The sequence below is a fragment of the Dromiciops gliroides genome, chromosome 4 (genome assembly GCF_019393635.1).
Source record: "Dromiciops gliroides isolate mDroGli1 chromosome 4, mDroGli1.pri, whole genome shotgun sequence".
NCBI lineage: Eukaryota > Metazoa > Chordata > Mammalia > Microbiotheria > Microbiotheriidae > Dromiciops > Dromiciops gliroides.
In genome coordinates, this window is record NC_057864.1 from 475428005 (window position 1) to 475450759 (window position 22755).

At 46.7% G+C, this 22755-nt stretch overlaps 1 protein-coding gene across 9 annotated transcripts in view; it reads right to left on the minus strand.

The window, feature by feature from the left end:
* CLIP2 (CAP-Gly domain containing linker protein 2) overlaps positions 1-22755 on the minus strand; it is a 162191-nt gene that overhangs the window by 7929 nt on the left and 131507 nt on the right. For 8 of the 9 annotated variants that reach the window (XM_044001978.1, XM_044001975.1, XM_044001971.1 and 5 more), the window contains 6 exons: positions 17557-17614; positions 15586-15669; positions 13813-13969; positions 10896-11055; positions 6315-6500; positions 3444-3506 (listed from right to left, as the gene is read on the minus strand). In XM_044001978.1, the coding sequence (XP_043857913.1) occupies positions 3444-3506; positions 6315-6500; positions 10896-11055; positions 13813-13969; positions 15586-15669; positions 17557-17614 (708 nt within the window). The remainder of the gene's footprint in view (positions 1-3443; positions 3507-6314; positions 6501-10895; positions 11056-13812; positions 13970-15585; positions 15670-17556; positions 17615-22755) is intronic. The other variant, XM_044001977.1, reaches the window with a different exon arrangement.

A 22755-nucleotide genomic window follows, 5' to 3' on the forward strand; every position in this document is an offset into this window, starting at 1 on the left:
CATATAATAGCAGCAGCCATCACCACATCTGCTACCAGCAGAACTCCGGCTGGCCGTGATTCTGGCAGCTGCAGTAAACCGGGACACAGAAGTGGGGGACGCCGCACGAAGGTGAGGTCAGCTCTCCTACCTCTTTGTCCCCAGGGCAGCACCCAAGAGATCGGCTCTGCAGCTTGCTCTCCTGACCAGCATCGTGTCAAGCCTATGGCCAAGCTGGACATAGGAGGCAAGCCTAGGAATGGTTTTGGGGCGACCTCTGTCTTCCTCTCTGGTTTAGGTCCTAGCATGCAATCAAGGCACAAAGTGGGGATGGGATAAAAGGACCCTTAATGTAGACAGACACTGCCTATCACAGAATTAGGCTGGAACTCCCTCCTGTAAAGCAGGCCACACCCTGTCCTGCAAAAAGGTCCCACTTGACTCCTGATCTGATAAAGTCCCTTTTCCCTTTTGCTCTGGTCAGTTTTAATTTTTTTGTTTAAGTCTGTTCCATCTAGGCTCAAGGATTCATGGCACTGTGCCTACGTGTTGCCTCTGGACTCTCTGGGCCCCTCACAACTCCGTGCATTCCAGGCCTTCTCCACTTCTCTCCCCTCCCCCTCCCTTGCGCCGTGATTCTTCGACCCCCGGTCAGCATGAAGCAGTTTCAGAAGAATCTTCGTCCCCTTTCCTTATATATAGAGAAGTGGGGAATGTCATGGGGCGCAGAGCACCCCAGAATTTCTCTGGGGCACACCGAGGAATCTTCTCCTTGAGAAACTAAACCAGAGGACAGATAACGCCTAGAGGAACCAAATCGGACTGAGCTAGCTTGGGATTCCTACCCTTCATTCCGGTCTCCCTTATCCTGGGGAGATAAGTTTGGGTGTGGCTTCGGCCTTTGTGTTCTAAAGAGGGATCCGTAGCCACCCCTCACCCAATTCCTTTAGTCACTACCAGTGGGGGATGGTCCTCCACTGCTCACCCAATTCCCCCAGCTACCACCAGTGGGGGATGGTCCTTTCTCACTAAAGGAACTTTTCACGGGCAGATGGTCCACCCCCATCAGTCCTCTATAAAAGTACCTTCCGGTCTCCTGTTGGAGGAGATTTGGTACCTCTGAGCCATGTGCTTTATGCCAAATCTCCCCATGAAAAGTCTAAGGATTTCTTTCATGGTTTCCCTCCCCCCACCCTTCCCTTCCCTTGCTCCTAAATAAACTATCACCTTGTTCTAACTAAGTTTTGTGTGCAAGAGGGTGTAATTCTTTAAAGAGGAATTCCCAAGAACCCCAACCCCAACCCGTACCCCAATTTCCACCATATCAAAACCGTACCTCAGCCATTTCATATCTGTGTGACCTTGGGCAAGTCCCTTCACCTCTGTGCCTCATATGTGAAACTCTTGGTATATATTTGTTTGCACACTGTCTCCCCCACTGGATTGTAAATTCCTTGAGGGCAGGGACTGTCTTTTGCCTTTTTTTGCCCCCGAAGAGCTTCCCACAGTGCCTGGCAGTGCTGATGGATTGATGGATCAATTGAGATGATATCCGAGGTCCCTTCCTATTGTTATTCCCAACCCCACCCTCCAGAGCCCATCAATGGTTCCCTCCTGCCTCTCAGGCTAGCCTGACTCTAGGGGACCGCTTCAGGTCGTCACTGGTTTGCATAGTCCCCATTCCCACTAAACCCTACTTGCTGCTTCTGGGTGTTCTTTATGTCCAGGGGCCTTTTCTGCATGCCCCAGTGCCCTCCCTTAGCCTCTCAGAGGGGGCAGCGAGGTGGTGCCATAGTTCATAGAACACTGGTACTGGAGTCAGGAAGATCTGAGTTCAAATGCAGCTTCAGACATTTATTAGTTATATGACCCTGAGCAAGTCACTTCACCCTGTTTGCCTCAGTTTCCTCATCTGTAAAATGAGCTGGCAAAGGAAACGACAAAGTACTCCAGTATATCTGCCAAGACAACCCCAGATGGGGTCACAAGGAGCTGGACACAACTGAAAAACAACTAACCAACAACAAAAGCCTCTCTGAATGCCCAGCTTCCTTGGAGGCTGCCTCCTTCAGGAGGCCCTCCCTGATTGCCCCACCTGGTGAGTGATTCCTCCCACCTGCTTTTATTTACTTATCTGTGTATGTGTGAATAGAGCTGGACCAGAAGGGACCTTAGAGGCCAGCTAATACACACCTATCACTTTTTTTTTTTTTAGTGAGGCAATTGGGGTTAAGTGTCACACAGGGTCACACAGCTAGTAAGTATTAAGTGTCTGAGGCCAGATTTGAACACAGATAGTCCTGAATCCAGGGCTGGTGCTCTATCCAATGTGCCACCTAGCTGCCCCACCTATCACTTTACACATGAGGAAACTGAGGGCCAGGGATCCTAGGAGGCTTGTGCGGGGCTCGGGTCATTGTCCCCTAAAATCTCCCTACACTAGAATGTAAGAAGCTGGAGGGTAAGTACTACAGCCCCCAGCACATAGTAGGCACTTATGAAATGCTTATGGAAAGTGAATGAATAAATGAATGAATGAATGAATGATAGAACCCCCTCCCCCCCACCCCTTAAAGGTTAAAGCTGAGGACCAGGCACAATGATCCAATGAGATTGGGTCGCAGACCCAAGGGAGCTGCACCTTGTCTTGGGCCAAACAGATCATCCTATATATAGACGGTCCTCACAGGAATCATGGAGCAAGGTCTTGATTAATACAAATGAGGGATTGTCCTCAGTGGTTGCATGATTCAAATTCGCACTGTAGATTTCCATCGGACCAAGACCGATGCCCATATTTTGCAATAAGGACAACTTTGAATAGTGAGATTTGAACTCTAGTTTACATACACTAGGGGGAGCCAGCTACTTTGCTGGTGAGCAACATGGTGGTGTGGTGGGTCAGAAGATCTGGATTTGAATCCTGCCTTTGACACTTCCCAGCTTTATTGCCCTAGGCAAGCCCCTTCACCATTCTGAGCCTCAGTTTCTCCATCTGCAAAGTGGGTATAATAATAGCGCCTACCTCCCAGGGTTGTTGTGAGGATCAAATGAGATAATACTTGTCAAGAGCTTTGCAAACCTTCAGGGGCTTGAGTCATGTCAGCTCTTTGTTTTAATTTTTATTTTTAACGGACTCCCACTACGACTCTATCCATAAAGTCAGAGATCTTCCCTGACCCCTTTCCCTTGCCTCATTTATTTGTTTGTTAAGTGATAGATATCTTTTGGGTGAATTTTTTGTAATGAGTTAAAATGTAACCTTCTTGAAGGTAAGGGGGTTTAGTTTGTGTCTTTGTATCCCTTGGTGCCCAGTGCACAGTAGGTGCTTAATTAATACTTGTTGATTGACTGGTATTTTCCCTTTCTGGGCTTCCTTCCTTAAAGGGAAGCTGACAGGCTTCAGGGATTCTGCTCAGAATCCTCAGCCCAAGAAGGGTCCAGGGCAGGGGGCACTTCCTTACCTCTTGTTTCCGGGTCTTGTCTTGTTGATGGATGCCATTGGTGGAAGCAGAATTGCCAATGGTCTGTACACGAGAGACAATTCATTAGGACTTTGCAATAAATAAGAGCAGCTTCCATCTCTGCGGTTTACAAAGCATTTTCCTCATAGTGGGAGACAGGGTCAGGATTATCCCCAGATGAGGAAACTGAGGCACAGAGTGGCTAAGGGCTGGCCTTGGGTGACCCAGATGGGATGTGGAGCCAGGGGCCCTAAACTCCCAAGTCATCACAATGTTCTTTACATCAACATCTCAGGTTTTAGTTCATGGGTTTTTCTTTCTTTCTTTCTTTCTTTCTTTCTTTCTTTCTTTCTTTCTTTCTTTCTTTCTTTCTTTCTTTCTTTCTTTCTTTCTCTCTCTCTCTCTTTCTTTCTTTCTTTTTTTCTTTCTTTCTTTCTCTCTTTCTCTCTTTCTTTCTTTCTTTCTCTCTTTCTTTCTTTCTCTCTTTCTTTCTTTCTTTCTTTCTTTCTTTCTCTCTCTCTCTTTCTTTCTTTCTTTCTTTCTTTCTTTCTTTCTTTCTCTCTTTCTTTCTTTTTTTTGCAGGGCAATAAGGGTTAAGTGACTTGCCCAGGGTCACACAGATAGTAAGTGTCAAGTGTCTGAGGCAGATTTGAACTCAGGTCCTCCTGAATCCAGGGCCAGTGCTCTATCCACTGAGCCACCTAGCCGCCCCCAGTTCGTGGGTTTTTCATGTACAGACCCACTCCCAGTCCAGGGGCTAGAGAACACTGTCCTAAAAGAGACCGTCTAACTGAGAAGCAGCCCAGAACGAGAATGCACACAATTTTAGCCCCAATGATAGAGAATGCCTTCAATATTTTTATGTTTTATCTTTCCCCATTAGATTGTAAGCTCCTTGAGGTCAGGGACTGTCTTTAGTTTTCTAATTTGTTATTCCATATGACCAGGCAATTTTCAGATGAAGAAATCAAAGCTATCTATTGCCATATGAAAAAATGCTCTAAATCACTATTGATTAGAGAAACACAAATTAAAATAACTCTGAGGTACAACCTCACAATTATCATATTGGCCGAAATGTCAAAAAAGGAAAATAATAAATGTTGGAGAAGCTGTGGAAAAACCGGAACACAAATGCATTGTTGGTGGAATTGTGAGCTGATCCAACCATTCTGGAGAGCAATTTGGAACTATGCCCAAAAGGGTATGGTACTGTGCATACCCTTTGACTCAGTAATACCACTACTAGGTTTGTATCCCAAAGAGATCATAAAAAAGGGAAAAGGACCCACATGTACAAAGCTATTTATAGCTGCTATCTTTCTGGTGGCAAACGAGGGAATGTCCATCAATTGGGGAATGGCTAAACAAGCTGTGGTATATGAATGTATTGTGCTGTAAGAAATGATGAATAGGCAAATTTCAGAAAAACCTGGAAAGACTTAAGTGGACTGATACTGAGTACAGTGAGCAAAACCAGGAGAACATTGTACACAGTGACAGCAACATTGTGTGATGATCCACTGTGATAGACTTGGCTTTTCTCAGCAGTGCAATGACCCGAGGGAATTCCAAAATGACTCATGATGGAAAATGCTCTCCACATCCAGAAAAAAGAACTGTGGATTGAACCATACTGTCTCTCCTTTTGTTTTTGTTTTTTGTTTTTTGAGGTTTTCCCCTTGTGTTCTGATTCTTCTTTCACAACATGACTAATGCAGAAATATGTTTAATGTGATTGTACCTATATTACCTATATCAGATTGCTTTCTGTCTTGGGGAGTAGGGAGGGAAGGGAGGGTGGGAGAAAAATTTAGAACTCGAAATCTTATGAAAATAAATGTTGAAAACTATTTTTACATGTAACTGGAAAATAATAAAATACTTTTATGATTTAAAAATTGTTATCTATATTTTGGAAAAAAAATCTATTCAGATTTAAATAAATAAATAAATTTTAAAAAATTAATTAAAAAATTGTTATCCCGGCTTTCAACACAATGAACGTTTACTGAATTGAATTGACCCTAAGCATATGGCTTTAAGTGCACTCAAGAACCCCAAGCGGCTTCTCTCATCTTCACTGGTGTTGGGCATTCGCTGGACCAAGGCAGACTGGGACATACTCTGACATTTAGAGGCTCAGAGAGTTGCCTGGGGGCACTGAGAGATGCAGTAATCTGCACAAGGTCACACAGCCAGGAAGTGTCAGAGACAGACTGGAACTCAGACTGGTCTCCCTGACTCCAAGACTGGCTCTGTGTGTATGTTTTGGAGAGGTGCATGGTGGGTGTGCGCAGGCACAACGCAGAACCAAGGAGGGATTCTGGAGAAGAACAGGTGGAAAGGAAGTCACTGATGAGATGAGATGGGCCAGTTATGTGGCAGGAGTGAGGGATGAGAGGTGGATGGCCAGAGAGTCCCACTGGTAGCCTCTGGCTGTTAAGAGAAAAGGAGGCACACCGAGTGGACCCTCTATAGTGAAAATGTGGAAGAAGCAGGCCAGCATCTGTGCAGGGTGAGTAGGCATGGGGGAGGGGGATCCCAATCATGGCAGAGGACTATGGAGCCGATGAGATCACAGCTCCATTGGAGAACTGAGAGATATTTCGGAGGTGGGGAGAGGAGCAAAGCCAGAGGTTTGCTCAGGATGCCCTCTCTAAGCCTGCCTCAGGCACTGCTAGTTGTGTGACCCTGGGCGGGTCACTGGAGGTTGTAGTGACAGAGTGGGGACTACCTGGAAGCTGGACAGGCCACAAGTCATCAGGCCCAAACACCTTTGGGAACACCACCAACAAAGCGAGCAGAAGGCACCGCCAGGCTCTGCGGCTCCTGCTCTGGGCTGCCCGGTGTCTGGCCAGGAGGGCTCACCTGGGATTTCTCAGGGGGACTCCTCATGGCCTCCATCAGCTTCTCCATCTGTTGGCCTTGCTCCAGGGCACTGCGCAGGACGTCCTCCGTGCTGACCAGGCGGTGCTGGAGCCGTAGGACCTCCGACTCCGAGGACGGGTCAATCAGGGAGTAGCGCCTTTGGTCCGATGCAGCTCTCTCTTTGTCCTGGCAGAGGAGATGACTCGGTCAGTCAATCAATGCACAAGAATTTATCAAACCTTTACCCTGTTCCAGGTGCTGCGCTGAGGTCTGGGGGTGTGTGTGAGGGGGAGGCAAAGAAAGGTATAAAGAGTTCCTGCCCCCAAGGAATTCACCTTCTAATGGGAGAGAGATGATCTGGCCCCTCCCCGCCCCCCCCTGACCCCAGGCTCCTCTAAGTGGCATTTAAGGTAGAATTTGAGACACAAAAAGAGGAAAGACTTAGCACAAGTTCCCCTGAAACACATTAAATGGAAAAAGAAAGGCACACACATGGTGGAATTCTTGATTGCTGGAGTTGGACAGGACTTTTCAGAGTTGCCTGCAGAGTCAGTGTAGAGTTTGTTTCTAGAGGCCCCAGAAGCTCACCCAAGCCTGCCCAGAGGCTTCAAGGATGCCCAGGTAGGCTTTTTTTTTTTTTTTTTTTGCAGGGCAATGAGGGTTAAGTGACTTGCCCAGGGTCACACAGCTAATAAGTGTCAAGTGTCTGAGGCCAGATTTGAACTCAGGTCCTCCTGAATCCAGGGCCGGTGCTTTATCCACTGGGCCACCCAGCTGCCCCCAGGTGGGCTTTTGTTTTTCAAATGCCAGTTTGAGAATCATAGAATTTGCCAGCTGGAAGGGACCTTGGAGACCATCAACTCCCAACCCCCTCCTTTTAAGGAGGAGGAAACTGAGGCAGAAAGAGAAACTAGTGACTTGACGAAGGCCACAGAAGCCGAGAATGTCAGAACAAGCAGGGATCTCAGAGACCGGAAGGGTGTATCAGTGGCTAGAGTGCTGACCATGAGTTCAAATCCAACCTCAGACACTCACAAGGCAAATCTATAAAATGAGTGGGTAGTAAAATGAGTGACCTCCAAGATTCCTTCTGGCTCTAAATCTATGAGTGAATGAATCACCAAGGCCAAAATAGATCTGAATGGGAGGGCATCTCCCTCGCCAACCTCCTGATGAGTGGGTCATTCATTTTTTCTTTAAGACCTTCAGAGAGAGAGACAGAGACAGAGACAGAGAGAGAGAGAGAGAGAGAGAGAGAGAGAGAGAGAGAGAGACAGAGACAGAGACAGAGAGAGAGAGAGAGAGAGAGAGAACTCACTACCTTCCAAGGAAGTCTGCTCCACTTTTGGTCATCTCTAGTAGGAAGATGACTGATACTTTGACCCTGCCTCTCCGTAATGGCTGATTATGTCCCCCAGGATTCAAAAGAACCAATCTAATTTCCCATCCAAATGACAACCCAACAAATACATGAAGGCGGCTTCCTTGTTCCACTGAGATTCTCTTCCCCAGATTTGAAGGCTATCAAGCTGCTAGACATCATAGGTAGGATGCAATCCTTCTTCCTCCTCCCAAACCAGGGCTCTTTCCACTATAACACACTGCCTTCCACCTCTTCCTGGGCATTTCAATTATTCTCTGGGGCAACGCATCCAGTAGTGATTCTCAAAGGGCATGTCATTGCAGACAGAAGAAAATTGATAAATAACTTGGTTTAATATGCTCCTTACTTCTCCACCATATGTGGCACGGTAATGATAGCATTCAGAAAATAAACAAACGTTGCCTCTTACACATGGGCACTAACCCTGACAACACAGAATCTGGGATTCACAGAGGACTCAACAAAAATATCTCCTCTTGCCCAAGAAAAATACAGATGGGAACCTCCCAGATCCCCTATTGAGGCGCCAACCTGAGCCTTCCCTATGTCCTGGTCCCTCATGGCAAAGAAGATTGTGCCATGACCAAAACCCCAAACGACTCAAACCACTGCCCCATGGGCATGGAGCTGAAAATGCCAACAGAGCTGACCCTGGTGTCCTCCTTTTTTCTGGGTGGTGGGTGGGTCTTTCTGTCGTCAGTGTCAAAAGGGAGAAAGAAAACTTCCCATGCCATTCGGAATGTCATTCATCTCTCCATATCTCCCTCTTCGTGTGTGTGTGTGTGTGTGTGTGTGTGTGCGCGCGCAGGGGGGGTTCGGGCCAATCACCCAAAATGTAAGAGAGACGAGGAGTGTCGCGAGATCTACTCATGGGAGTGTGGCAGCCATACCTCAGGTAGAAGCCCCTCTGATGAGTGCCAAGGAAAGCAGAACTATCCCCCTCCCCCAACTAGAATCCTAGGAATCCAGCTCAAGAAACATTTATTAAGGGTGTGCCTACTGTGTTTGAGGGACCACCCAGAACTGGGGACTCGAATATAAAAATGAAATAGCCTCTTCCCTCAGAGAGCTTACATTCTGCTGGGAGGTGGGAACCAACATGTATGTACGCAGAAATGATTTCCACCCATTCAACAAACATTCATTAAGTACCTACTGTGTGCGGGCACTGGGCTACTTGCTGGGGCTACAAAAACAGTAACAAAGCTGACATGCCATTGGGGGAAACAACACACACACACACAATTTATATGTTGCTATTTGCCCCCCATTTTCATAGAGGAACAACGACATCACGGGGGATGTCTTCTGAAGCAGAAGACTGCAGCGGTACAGAACTGGAAATGGGTGGGTGGTGACTCTGGAGTTGACCTTTGAAGGAAGTAAGGGTCTGTATAGGGCAGAGGGGAGGGGGCTGTGTGCACCAGGCAAGGACAACAGCTTGTCCAAGAGAGCCCAGAGACAGAATGGTGTGTGTGGGAGCAGCAAGAAGACCAGTTTCATTAGAAAGCCAAGTCTGTGAGGGGGATCAATGTGGAATGAGGCTTGATTTAGACTGCGACGGGATCTAAGGCCAAACAGGGGAATGTGTGTTTTATCTTAGAGCAAGAGGAAGGCTGACCTACTCCTGGAAAGTCAGTGGAGACGCTGGTAGAGTATGGAGACCCTGCAGAGGGAGACCCTGGAGGCAGAGAGGTTATTAAAATAGTGGAGGAGGGTGGGGGGAGCTAGGTGGATAAAGCACCGGCCCTGGATTCAGGATGACCTCAGTTCAAACTCGGCCTCAGACACTTGACACTAGCTGTGTGACCCTGGACAAGTCACTTAACCCTCATTGCCCCACAAAAACCAAAACAAAACAAAAAAACCAAAACAAATAAATAGTGTAGGAGGGTAGGGATGAGGGTCTGAACTCACATGGGAACCTTGGGAGTAGGCAGAAGGGGGCGGATGTGAGAGATATCACACAGTTAAAATTGACAAGGTTTGGCCACCGATTGGACAGGAGAGACAAAGGAGTTAGTGCTTAGGACAACTCTGAGTTAGTGGCCCTGGGTGGCATGGAAAGATGGTGACAACCTCGACATTGCTGACGGCGATCTTCTCCACTTGCAGGGATAACAATGAGTAGGGCTGGGGGCGGCTAGGTGGCACAGTGGATAAAGCACTGGCCCTGGATTCAGGAGGACCTGAGTTCAAATTTGACCTTAGACACTTGACACTTACTAGCTGTGTGACCCTGGGCAAGTCACTTAACCCTCATTGCCCTGCAAATAAATAAATAATTTTTTTTAATTAAAAAAAAATAGGGCTTTGAGGGCAGGACATCATCCTGGGGAGGACAAGGTCCCATTTTCAGGATTGCTTTCTTCTGCTCCCTGGACAGTAACCTACCAGCCATAATACAGATTTGAGCTGTTGGCCAGGTTAGGAATTGGGTGATAGATGGGTCAGTGTGGCCCAAACCCAGAGGGGGACACACAAGGCAGAGCAATGGTCCTCCCAACGGGGCTGGGCAAACTCAACTTTCCAATCAAGGGGCAGCTTGTTATCAATGATTATGTGGCTGCTAGATAAGCATACCACTGTTATCTGCCTGACATTGCCAGCTGCTCGGCCACTGCTAATGACCCTCAGGGAAATGCCCTGCTGCTGAAAACTCCATTTTATTTATAGATGACAAATACAAGTCTCTGAGAGTTCACCTAATTCACCCACGGCCATGCAGAGGAGAACTAGCAAATGTCTCAGGCAGGATTTGAACCCAGATGTCCTGATGCCAAGCCCATCACCGAGCTCACTATATCATGCCACCTTGTTGTGTGTGAAACCTTTTCTTCATTAAAAAAACTTAACAAGCACGCATTTTCTCTTCCCACCTTGTCCTTCCAATTAAGAAGAAAAACAAAACTCCTGTAACAAATATGCAGAGTCAAGCAAAACAAATTCCCCCATTGTCTAGATACAAAAAGGTATATCCCATTCTGTACCCTGAGTCTACCACCTTTTGGCCAAGTACATGAAAGCTTAAACTTACTGTTATTTATGGCTTATTTAGAAAACATTCTTAAAATGTGAGCTTTCATTTCAACAAGCCAGGAACCAGATTGTCCCATCTGTCTGTTGGGATGGGGTGGGGGGGGGCTTCTGTGCCCCTTGTAGCCTCCCTGCCCCCCAATCCCCCCTCGCTCACTCACCAGCACAACCAGCTTCTCTCTCAGCCCCCGGATGTCATCCTTGAGTTTTTGCTCCTTGAGCCTCCACTCGGCCTTGTGCACCTCTCGGCTCAGGTCCCTCTCAGGCCCGGGGGAGTGACGATTGGCTTCGAGCAGCAGTGCCCGCAGCTCGTTCAGACTCCTGGGCAAGAAACAGACCAAGACGACTGGTCACAGCCCGTCGTGTCCCTGCCCCTTCTCCCTAGCCATACCAGGCCCTTTGGTGTCCCTGACCTCATGTAGTCCTAGCTATACCCATTCATTCAAAGACTATCTCCCAAGAACCAAATGGATGCCCAGGTCTGAGCTGGGCTGTGGTTGGGAGGGGGAGGGTAAGACTGAGTCCCTGCTCGCTGGGAGTGGGTGATCATGATATTCTAGCTCTAGAGCTGGGAGGGGCCTCAGAGACCATGTAGCCCAGCACCCCCATTTTACAGAGAAAGCATCTGAGTCCCAAGGAGCTGACTTGCCCAAGGTCCAAACTCCCCTTATTTTTCCAACCATTTTTTTTTTTTGGTGGGGCAATGAGGGTTAAGTGACTCACCCAGGGTCACACAGCTGGTGTCAAGTGTCTGAGGCTGGATTTGAACTCAGGTCCTCCTGAATCCAGGGCCAGTGCTGTATCCACTGTGCTACCTAGCTGCCCTCATTCCCTTATTTTTATAGATGAGGAACCAGAATCATTGAAATGAAAAAAACTCGCCCAGGGTCCCACAGCTAGTAAGTGTCTGAGCTGGATTTGAACTCGGGTCTTCCTGATTCCAAGTCTAGTGTGCTGACCATTACTCAAGGGATCATTATGGGCTGGAGTAGTCAGGGAAAGCTTCTCGGAAGAGGTGAGAGAGGAGCTGAGCTTTGAAGAATGGGCAAAAGGGAATGGGAAAGATATTTTGGGTAGGGGAAATGATTAAAGGTTTATCATCTTCCTCATCTTCACACCCAGCATTTACATAGTGTTTTAAGGTTTCCAAGATGCTCTCTACATATTAGCTCATTTTGACTCTCATAATTTTTTGGGGGGGTGAGGCAACTGGAGTTAAGTGACTTGCCCAGGGTCACACAGCTAGTAAGTGTCAGGTGTCTGAGGTCAGATTTGAACTCAGGTCCTCCTGAATCCAGGGCTGGTGTTCTATCCACTGCACCACCTAGCTGCCCCAACTTTCATAATTTTGTAAGGTAGGAGCTACAAGGAAAAAAAAATCACTGTGGGCTGGGGTGTAGTCAGGGAAAGCTTCCTGGAGAAGGAGGGATTTGAACAGTATCTTGACTTTCTAACATGAGAAACATGAGGATTTTTGCAAAGGACAAGGGAACAATGTATACACTGACTGCAACAATGTGAACAGAAAGGATAATATACCTGCTGCTGGGTGAACCCAAAGGAAATGGATGTCCCTCCTTCCACTGGAGAGGTGGGGGACTAAGGGGGTGGAATACTGCATACCTGTGAGTCTACATGCCCTTTATTTTAGTGCTAACAGTGCTTTTGTTGTGAGAAGGGAAAGTTCACTAGAAAAAGACTGTGATGTAAAAGGAAAAGAAAGAATAAAATTAAAAAGAAAAGGAAAGCAGGATCCAGTTTAAAAGAAAAAAGGCTGCAAAGGCAGAGAATAGCTCTCTGGAAGTGAGTGTGTCATGTTGGAAAGTCTCTGTCTCCCCTGCATTATTGTGGAACCTTGGGAGCCAACATGATGAGCTTCCAAATTCCACTAGGGGGCGCCTGGGATCAAGGCCAGAAACAGAAAAGAAAGCCATCCATGCACTTTGAGCCTCTTTCAAATGGGCTTCCTGGAGCAGTCCAGTGGGCTCCATGTACCAGGCTGACAACAGCGATGGCGGCCCCTGAAGAGGCATTTACCAGCAGCAGCTCATCCCAGCCTCATGGAAGCCCTGGGAAGCACTGAGTGCACGGATTGTTGGTTATTCCCATTTTGCAGAAAAGTGGAGCTCAGGGCAATTTGATGCAGTGGAAAGGAAGCTGGGCCCAGAGTCAGCAGATGAGGGTTCAAATCCTGCCTCTGATACCTGCAACATGGATGACCTTGGGCAAGTCACTTAATACGCTTGGGCTTCAGTTCTTCATCTGTAAAACTGGGGGGTGGGGAGATAGACTATTGGGTCCTTTCAGCTCTAAATCTATGAGCCTAGAAACTTTTACTGTTTCATGACCTTGAACAAGTCACCTCTCTGGGCCTCAGTTTGCTCTTGTGTAGAATAAGGGGGTTGGACCAGATGGCTTCTAATGTCCCTTCAAGTCCTAGATCTGTGACCCTATGTTAGCTAGATATCACAGTGGGTGGAACACCAGGCCTTCCCCTTCCCTTCCTTCCTTCCTTTCCCTCTTTTCCTTCTTCCCTCCCTCTTTTTCTTCTTCCTTCCTTCCTTCCTTCCTTCCTTCCTTCCTTCCTTCCTTCCTTCCTTCCTTCCTTCCTTCCTTCCTTCCTTCCTTCCTTCCTTCCTTCCTTCCTCCTTTCCTCCCTCCCTCCCTCCTTTCCTCCCTCCCTCCTTCCATCTCTTTTACTTCTTCCCTCTCTCCCTCTTTTCTTTTCTTCCTTCCTTCCTCCCTCCTTCCCTTCCTCCCTCCCTTCCTCCCTCTCCCTCGTCTTTCTTTCCTCCTACCCTCTCTCTCTCTCTTCCTCCCTCTCTCCCTCTCTTCCTTCTTCCCTCCCTTCATTCTAAGAGTCCTACTGAATTTGGAATCCCTTTGGCCTCACTGGTAGACGGTATGCTCCCCAAGGGCAGGATGTCAGTCTTCCCTTGCTTCTGTGCCCACTTCTCCCAGCCCAGTGCTTAGTGGAAAGCTCTGACAGGGAACACACCCCTGGCATGATGCCAGGGAGGTGGGAGGCTCTCCAAGCCCTGAGGGGCAGCTGGTGGCCTCCTGGCCGAGCCCACTCACCGTTCCTTTTTCAGCAGCTCCTGGCTAATGAGCACTAGCTGCCCAGAGGCATCATGGGTCTTCCGGGACACAGTCTCGAGCTCAGCTTCTAGCCGCTTCTTCTCCTTCAGGAGGGCATCTGCCTTCTTGTCTCCTGATTTACACTTGCCTTCCAGTGCTGTGGGTCAAAAACACCAGAGAGAGGTTAAGATGGCCAAGAAATATGGCCCTGGTTCATATGCCAAGGATTTAAAAGAGAGCAGATGGTACCATTTCTGGGAGGGGGGCATCCTCGCTTCTCTCTTGGCTCCACTTTCTCTCCAGACTTCTCCCCTTTATAGAAATTCTGCCCCTGACTCTCTGTAAGACCATGGAGGGAAGAAGACCCCTGAGAATCCCAGGTTCTCTGACTGCATTGGAATAGAAGTTTCTCAAGGAAGATACTGTCTTTCTGCTTGCATCCGACTCCCCAGTGCTTAGCGCGGTGCCCGGTTCACCTATTGTAGATGCCGTGTTTGCCTCTTCACTAACTGGCCCCAACCTGCAATTACTTTGTAATTCCAGCATCTGCTTTTTCATTGTTTTCCCATTTGGATCATAGGTTCATAGAGCTGGAAGGATCTCAGAGGCCAAATGAGGACACAGGATCAGGGAAATGATCGGAGGTAAAATTTGAACCCAGTTCCTCTAATTTGCTCTTTCTAATCTGCTCTAAGATGGAAAGACTAATCATCAAGCTTGTTAAAATCCTTTGTAAGTCAGCATCACTAGGCTCTGAGCAAGACTCAATGAGTAAAGGACACAACCATTAGAAAATGGTCCTCGGGACATCTTTTTGGCTTCTCAGAAGCCTTCTCTTTCCTCCAGGGTCTTAGCTGTGTTAGTTGAGGTGAGCTGTGATTGTCAGAAAAGTGACCTCTACACACGTGGTCACTATAACCTGTCTTAATAGGACATGCGACCTGTGAGTTGATCTTAACTCTCTGTTGGAACTTGCTTGTATCTTCAGACTGGACAACAGCTCAACTCAGGTCAATGGGCCCCTCGTGCAAAGGAAAACTCAAGAGTTGGAGTGTATTATGGGCATTCTTCTTGGAGTCTATTATCCCCTTTTTAAAAAAGGAGGATGCCAAGAATCAAAGCTAGGTAGTGACTTGCCCAAGGTATGTGGCATCTATCTCTGGGAAACAAGGAAAAGGTATTCAGCCTTTGGGATGGTGATGGACAAATAGCCATTGCAATAGTCTTCCATGCTCCAAGCATCTCTCATCTCCTGTCCTCAAGAGCAAAGGATGGGACCCTGTCTGCCAGACTAAGCTGCTTCTACCCTGGCTTGGTACTTTCTTTGTAAAGTTCCTGGCATCTGAACCCAACTGTAACCAGATTGGGAAAGGGCAGGGTGGGTGAGGATGCCACACCCCTTGGGAAGCTGACCCAATAGACTTGGCATCACTGGTGAGCCTCTGGGTATATCTCCTGATCATTCTGCACTCTTCTACGTCCTATCCCCTGGCATGCCCAAGGTCGTTAGTTTCCCATTCCAATAGGGGCTTGCTTTGCCCTGCTCCTACCACTCTGCCCCATTCTGAACATGTCCTCTGCACATCAGAAGAATCTTGGATACTTTAATGTGTTAAGATCCAAAGGATTGAAGCTCTAATGGTAGAATTTCAGGCACCCCAATTAGGTGGTGGTGGTTGAGAAGGGAAGGATTCACTGGGACACGGTGGGAGAAGGGCATTCATGGCTACTTCCAACATGCAACTGGGCACCTGGTGCCATAGGGAAACTTACCACTTACTTGGGCCTTGAGCATCTCGGTCTGTGATACCAAGGACGCCACCTCCTTGTCTCTCTTACTCAGCTTGTCCTGTAGGTCTTTGGGGAGAAGGAGAAATGGTTCAGGGGAACTGTCATGGCAGATACTCTGGGACCTAATGGTCCCCAATAGTTTGTTTGAGGCAGAAATACAGGAACTAAAGGGCCAAGACTATGAAAGATTTCTTAACACACTGCTCTGGTTGGGTTACTTGCCTACCAAGTAACTAGCAGTAGCCCCTCCCATCGTCAAATGAATAATAAAGTATAGATTCTTATCCTGGCATTTGAAGCTCCCCACAATCTGGAGGCTGCTTTTTTCATACAGCAATTTAGATATAGAATTGGAAAGGACCTTAGAGGTCATCTCATCCAATGCCCCCATGTGAAAAGAATCCCTCATTCCAGCCATTCCCTTCTCATGTCTTGTCCCTTCCTGTTTCTGGGCTTTTGTGGAGACCAGTGCATCATGGTAAATGCCTAATGGATTTTTCTTTTCATTAAGGAAAGTGGTAGGATGATCAATCGATAAATGCTTATAAAGCACTCACTCTGGGCCATCACCAAATGGGACAGAGCCCTAAATGAAGCCACTGTCTCCAAGGTTACCAGTGATCTGTGTGTTGGCCAATTGAATGGCCTTTTCTCAGTCCTCACCCTTCCTGACCTCTCTGCAGCATTTGATACTGTTGTCCACCCTCTCCTCTTAGATACTCTCCTTTCTGAGATGCCATGACATTACTCTCTCCTGGTTCTCTTCTTATCCATCTGACTGCTTCATCCCAGTTTCCCATGCTGGTTCTTCTTCCATGATGACCACTAACCATGGATGTCCTCTGATGCTCCATCCTGGGCCCTCTCCTCTTTTTTGTTCTATACTATCTCACTCGGTGATCAAATCACCTCCTTTCATTCTCAACTATCAATTTTCTATAGATGATTCTCAGACTGATATATCCAGCCATAGTCTGTTTCCTGAGCAACAGTCTCACATCACCATACCTTTTAGAGATCTCCAAATCAAGATGTCACACAGGCTTCTCAACACTCAAAGTCATCTTTCCTCCAAAGCTCTCTCCCCTCTTTTGAACTTTTCTTTTACTGTTGAGGGCACCACTGTCTTTCCAATCAACTTCAGGAGCTCTCGACTCATCATACTCAACTCTTCCCTCTCACTCATCCCATCCATCCAATCCATTGCCAGTCACTGTCTTTCTACCTTCACAACATCTCTCTTGTCTTCTCTTCACTGACACAGCTGCTAGCCTATTTCATGTCCTCACTGACTCTTACCTGGACTACTGAAATAGCCTTTGAATTGGTCTATGACTCAGGTCTTGTCTCATTCCAATCCATCCTCTACTCAGCTACAGATCTAACCATACCATCTCCCTATTCCACTCACTTCAGTGACTCCCTTTTACTTCCAGGATCAAAGATGAAGTCCTTCCTCTATTTGTCAAGTAGAGCTCTTTACAACCTTTTCTTTTCCTACCTTTCCAGTCTTCTTAAGCTTGACTCCCCTCTCCTGATAATGGAGTTTCCCAGTCCCCTCATCCTTTAAGAGCCAGGACTAGGGGAGAGCAAGACAAGGCACAATGAGGAATACCTTTTCATATTATTATTTATAATTATATGAGAGACAGTAGTGTGTATTGGTTAGAGAGCCAACTTCAGAGCCACAAAGACCTAGGTGCAAGATCTCCTTCTGACATATATGGGCTATGTAGCTCTGAGAAGCTCCAAAACTATATGTTGCAGAGAAGGTCCCATAGATCATCATTGTATTTTAGGAATTCAGTAAATAGGCAGGAGAAAGGTTTTTTTAGCTGTAAGAAATGACCTATAAGAATGCCTCCCAAGAATAGTCATTCCTCAGACCCCAAACCCCAGCATTCAACTCAAGGGGAGCACTGGGAGGTAGAAAGACAACAAACACCCCCTTACCCTCCATAGTCTGTTTCATTCTGATCTTCTCTTCTGAAATGTCATTTGTCTCAATCACCTGAAAGAAATGGTCTTAGTGAGGGGATTTACTCACTTCCTCCTTCTCTGACCCACTAAATCCCAGTTTACTGGGGGTAAAGCCTAAACAAGTGAACCACCTGATTAGCTACACCCTGGGCCATGCTGGAGTAAGAACACCTCCTTGGTCACATGTGCCCTAGAAGGCCTTGAAGGCTGCACTTTTTTTTTTTGGTGGGACAATGAGGGTTAAGTGACTTGCCCAGGGTCACACAGCTAGTAAGTGTCAAGTGTCTGGGGCCAGATTTGAACTCAGGTCCTCCTGAATCCAGCACTGGTACTTTGTCCACTGTGCCACCTACCTGCCCCCAAATCTATCTATCTATCTATCTATCTATCTATCTATCTATCTATCTATCTATCTATCTATCTATCTATCTATCTATCTATCTTTGTAGGGCAATGAGGGTTAAGTGACTTACCCAGGGTCACACAGCTAGTGTCAAGTGTCTGAGACCGGATTTGAACTCAGGTTCTCCTGAATCCAGGACCAGCGCTTTATCCACTGCGCCACCTAGCTGCCCCCAAGGCTGAGCTTTTGATCCTATGTTAGGATGGTGGACTTCATAGGACCTTTCAGCCCCTCTCTCCTGGTCACCCTCCTTTGAATGTGCTCATTTCTCCACTTTTTCTTTGGCCCAAACCTATGATTTCATTGGTCTAAGGAATGCTCCATGAGGAAGCTCCCCCTCCAATGCAGATCAGCAACTGTTATGCAATTTCTATTCTGAGAGAAATGTCTGGAACAGCAGGAAGATGTGACTTGTCCAGATTCACACAGGCAGCATGTGTCAGAGCTGGGATTTGAACTCAGCTCTTCCTGACTTCAAGGCCAGCTCTCCATCACACTGGGCTGCCTCTCCCACAGCCATAAAATGGGATGCCCTGGGGCAGCTAGGTGGTGCAGTGGATAGAGCACTGGCCCTGGATTCAGGAGGACCTGAGTTCAAATCCGGCCTCAGACCCTTGACACTTACTAGCTGTGTGACCTTGGGCAAGTCACTTAACCCCAATTGCCTCACCAAAAAAAAAATGGGATGCCCAGGGCTGAGCACGATACCACAGAGGTAGCCTGATCTGGGTCCATCATCTCCCTTGTTCTGGACACCAGGACTCCATTATCATGGTTCAAGATCTCAGTCACTTTCCTGATTCCCATGTCGCCCTGTTGACTTGTATTGAACCTGCGGTCAATGAAAGCACCCATATCTCCTTTCTCAAAGGTCTGCACACACAGACATGGATTTTTTTTTTGCTGGGCAATGAGGGTTAAGTGACTTGGCCAGGGTCACACAGCTAGTAAGTGTCAAGTGTCTGATGCCACATTTGAACTCAGGTCCTCCTGAATCCAGGGCTGGTGCTTTAACCACTACACCACCCAGCTGCCCCACAGACATGGATTTTTAAGCCAGGTCACACATGGACTAGTAAACCAGGACAATGGACTAGCATTTCCTAAGATTAAAAAATAAATATAACCTTTCCCAAGACCTTACCTTGTGAGACCTAGAAATCTACCTTCCCTCTGGACTTAACCCCTTGAATTTGGAGAGAATTGTAGGATGCTATTAAAAATAAGGCTAAGATGACTGATGCAGAAATGTGTTTAATGTGATTGTATATATATAACCTATATCCATTGCTGTCTTGGGGAAGGAGAAAAATTTGAAACTAGAAATCTTATAAAAACAAATGCTGAAAAAATATCTCTAAATGTAACTGGAAAATTCTAAGATATTTTTATGAAAAAAAAAATAAGGCTAAGGACTTGGGTTAATCTTCCTGCTAGGCTCAAGAAAAGCCAACCCCTCATCACAGAACATCAGAGGGGTGGTCTCAGTTTAAATATTGGGGACCAGGATCTGTGAACTACGAGAGGAGTAGTGATGGGGCTCTCTGATGAATGCTGAGCACCTCTGGTGGAGTGAGAGGCTTCTGGTGGGCAAAGGTTTTGTGGGGGGCACATACTCCTTTCATCCTGAAAGGCTCCCCTGGGGTACAAGTGCCCAAGAGTTCAAGCCCCTACCATTGAATCTCACTGAGGAAGGGGCCATAGGTCAGAGCCTGTTTCCCAGGTTATTGTCTGAATGTTTCCCTTACTCTTTTCCATGTTAACTTCAGCAGATGGAGTCCAACAGAATTGAATTTCCTCTAAGCCCTATTTGGGGAAAATCTAAAACTCAGGAGAAAAGTAAAACATCTGCCTTATCAGGGCCCAGGATGTGGCTTCTCTGTCCATACAGGAACACCTCTATGGCATTGGCTTTGCTTCTCTCCCTTGGGATTCTGGGGAAGGATTCTACATTCTCTATAGAAGCAGTTGAAACATATTTGTGGATATCAAAAGGAGCATTATAGGAAGACCTCACTGTATGGAATAGGCATGTTATTGGAGAGTCACATGGTATTTTTTGTTTTGTTTTGTTTTTGTGGGGCAACGAGGGTTAAGTGACTTGCCCAGGGTCACACAGCTAGTGTCAAGTGTCTGAGCCCGAATTTGAACTCAGGTCCTCCTGAATCCAAGGCCAGTGCTTTATCCACTGTACCACCTAGCTGCCCCTATAGACATTTTTTTTTTTGGTGAGACAATTGGGGTTAAGTGACTTTCCCAGGGTCACACAGCTAGTAAGTGTTAAGTGTCTGAGGCTGGACTTAAACTCAGGTTCTCCTGAATCCAGGGCTGGTGCTCTATCCACTGCGCCACCTAGCTGCCCCAGAGAGTCACATGTTGACAAAAATATGTTATCAATCAAATCCTATTTGAAGTGTTCTGGGTGGAAGCCCAGTGAATCCTTCTGAAACGTGGATTCTGGTTGTTCAGTTGTTTTTCAGTCTTGTCCAATTCCTCATGACCCCATTTGGATCTTGTTTTGTTTTTTGGTTGTGTTTTGTTTGGTTTTGTTTTTCAGAGATACTAGAGGGGTTTTCCATTTCCTTCTCCAGCTCATTTGACAGATGAAGAAACTGAGGCAAACAGGGTTAAGTGACTTGCCCAGGGTCATGCAATTGGTAAGCATCTGAGGCCAGATTTGAACTCAGAAAGCTCTCTTCCTGACTGCAGGCCCAGTACTCTATGTACTATGGTGCCACCTAGCTGCTGCAGTATGGATACTCACCTCCTTATCTATCTTAAAGTCAGAGTGGGAAGGGAAGGGAAGAAGATGGGAAAGGGATGAGGCTGTCTTTTTCACCCACTCTGTAGGTATTTAGGGGGAAGGACCAGTGATTTCAGGGATGTGAAGGACTCTTGATAAGGAAACTCTCTCCACCAATGATGAGCAGCTGTGGTCACTTAGTGAATTTCCTGAGGACACTAAGAGATTGAGTGACTTGCCCAGGGACAAACAGGTAGTAAGTGTCAGACATAGAACTTGACCTCAGGTCTTCTGGGGCTGGCCCTCAATCCACTAGACCACACATAGTAACATCATGGAGAGATAGCTGACCTCCGAAGACCCACCACACATAGGTTGTGTGACCTGAACAAATCCCTGGCTTCTCTGTGCCCCCAGACAGGTGGTTTGCATTGGCAGAAGCTCCTTCCTGTGAACTCCCTACTCTGATGGAATTACAAGTCTTGAATGTGTATGTGTATGTATATATACAATACAATGTGTGTATATTATACACATAATATAGTTGTTGATAATATAATAACATACAGATATTCTTTTAAATTTTTTTTTTTTTGGTGAGGCAATTGGGGTTAAGTGACTTGCCCAGGGTCACACAGCTACTAAGTGTTAAATGTCTGAGACCGGATTTGAACTCAGATCCTCCTGACTCTAGGGCCGGTGCTCTATCCACTATGCCACCTAGCTGCCCCCAGATATTATTCTTAAAAAAAGGCATTCCTTATATTTATCAAGTAGATAGGAATGGAATAGAACCTCAGAGATTATCTTCCAATCTAATTCTACAGAATGATGGAATTACAAGTCTTCTGAATATATGTGTATATATAAATTATATGTACATACATACATCATAAAATGATACCAACGTTATTCTCAAAATAGGACATTTCTTTTGTATTTATCAGGTTTATGAATGGAATGGGGTCTTAGAAATTATCTATTAGTTCCATCCTTTCATTTTACAGAGGAGGAAACTGAGATGCCAAGGGAGAAGGGTACTTGTCCAAGGTCACACAGTGAATGAAGATTGGAGCTCATAGTAGAATTCAGCTCTTCTGACTTCTGATCCAGTTTCCTTCCTACTAGACCATGCTCAGGTTGGGGGTGGGTAGGTGGGGAGAAGGATGATCAACCCCCACATTAAACAGTCTTTTTATCAGACCCCAAGCTCACTCAATGAAGAGGGTGTTGTGACTGAATGTACTCTGGATTGGAGAGCAACTAGGGACGTTGGTTGGTGTTGGCTCCCTGTGGTTGGTGTCTGTGCCTAGAAGTGGGTGGGTGAGCATGTTCTTTCCCAGACTCTACAAGGTGACCATGAGAACTTCAGAACTCTCCTTCCCCAGTGGAATTCCAACCAGTCACCAGGGAGGGCAATATTGCTCTTCTTCAGTCTTTTCAACTCCAGAACTGGATGCCCCTGTCCCCAAAGGGAATGATTTGGGGAGTCTCCACCTTATCATTTGTTAAACGAGGAGGCTTGCTATAGAAGAAAGAGTCTAGGATTAGGAAATGGAGACCTCCATTCTCACCCCCAGCTAACTACTTATGTGACTTTGGAGAAGCCACTTTTGGGGGGCCTCTATAAAATGAGAGCATTGGACTGGAAGATGTTGAAAGCAATTTCCAGCTCTGATATTCTGTGGTTCTATTGTATTAGGTGGTGGCAATGCATATATAGGGGAAACCAGGTGGCTTAGTGGTTAGAGCTCTGGGCCTGGAGTCAGGAGACCTGGGTTCAAATCTGACCTCAGATATTTACTAGCTGTATGACCCTGGGCAAGTCACTTATCCTCTGTCTTAGAGGCAGCTAGGTGGCTCAGTGGATAGAGTGTTGGGCCTAGAGTTAGGAAGACCTGGGTTCAAATATGACCCCAGATATTGACTACCTGTATGACCCTGGACAAGTCACTTAACCTCTGTTTGTCTCGGAGGAAGCTAGGTGGCTCAGTGGATAGAGCTCTGTCTGGGGTCAAAAAGACCC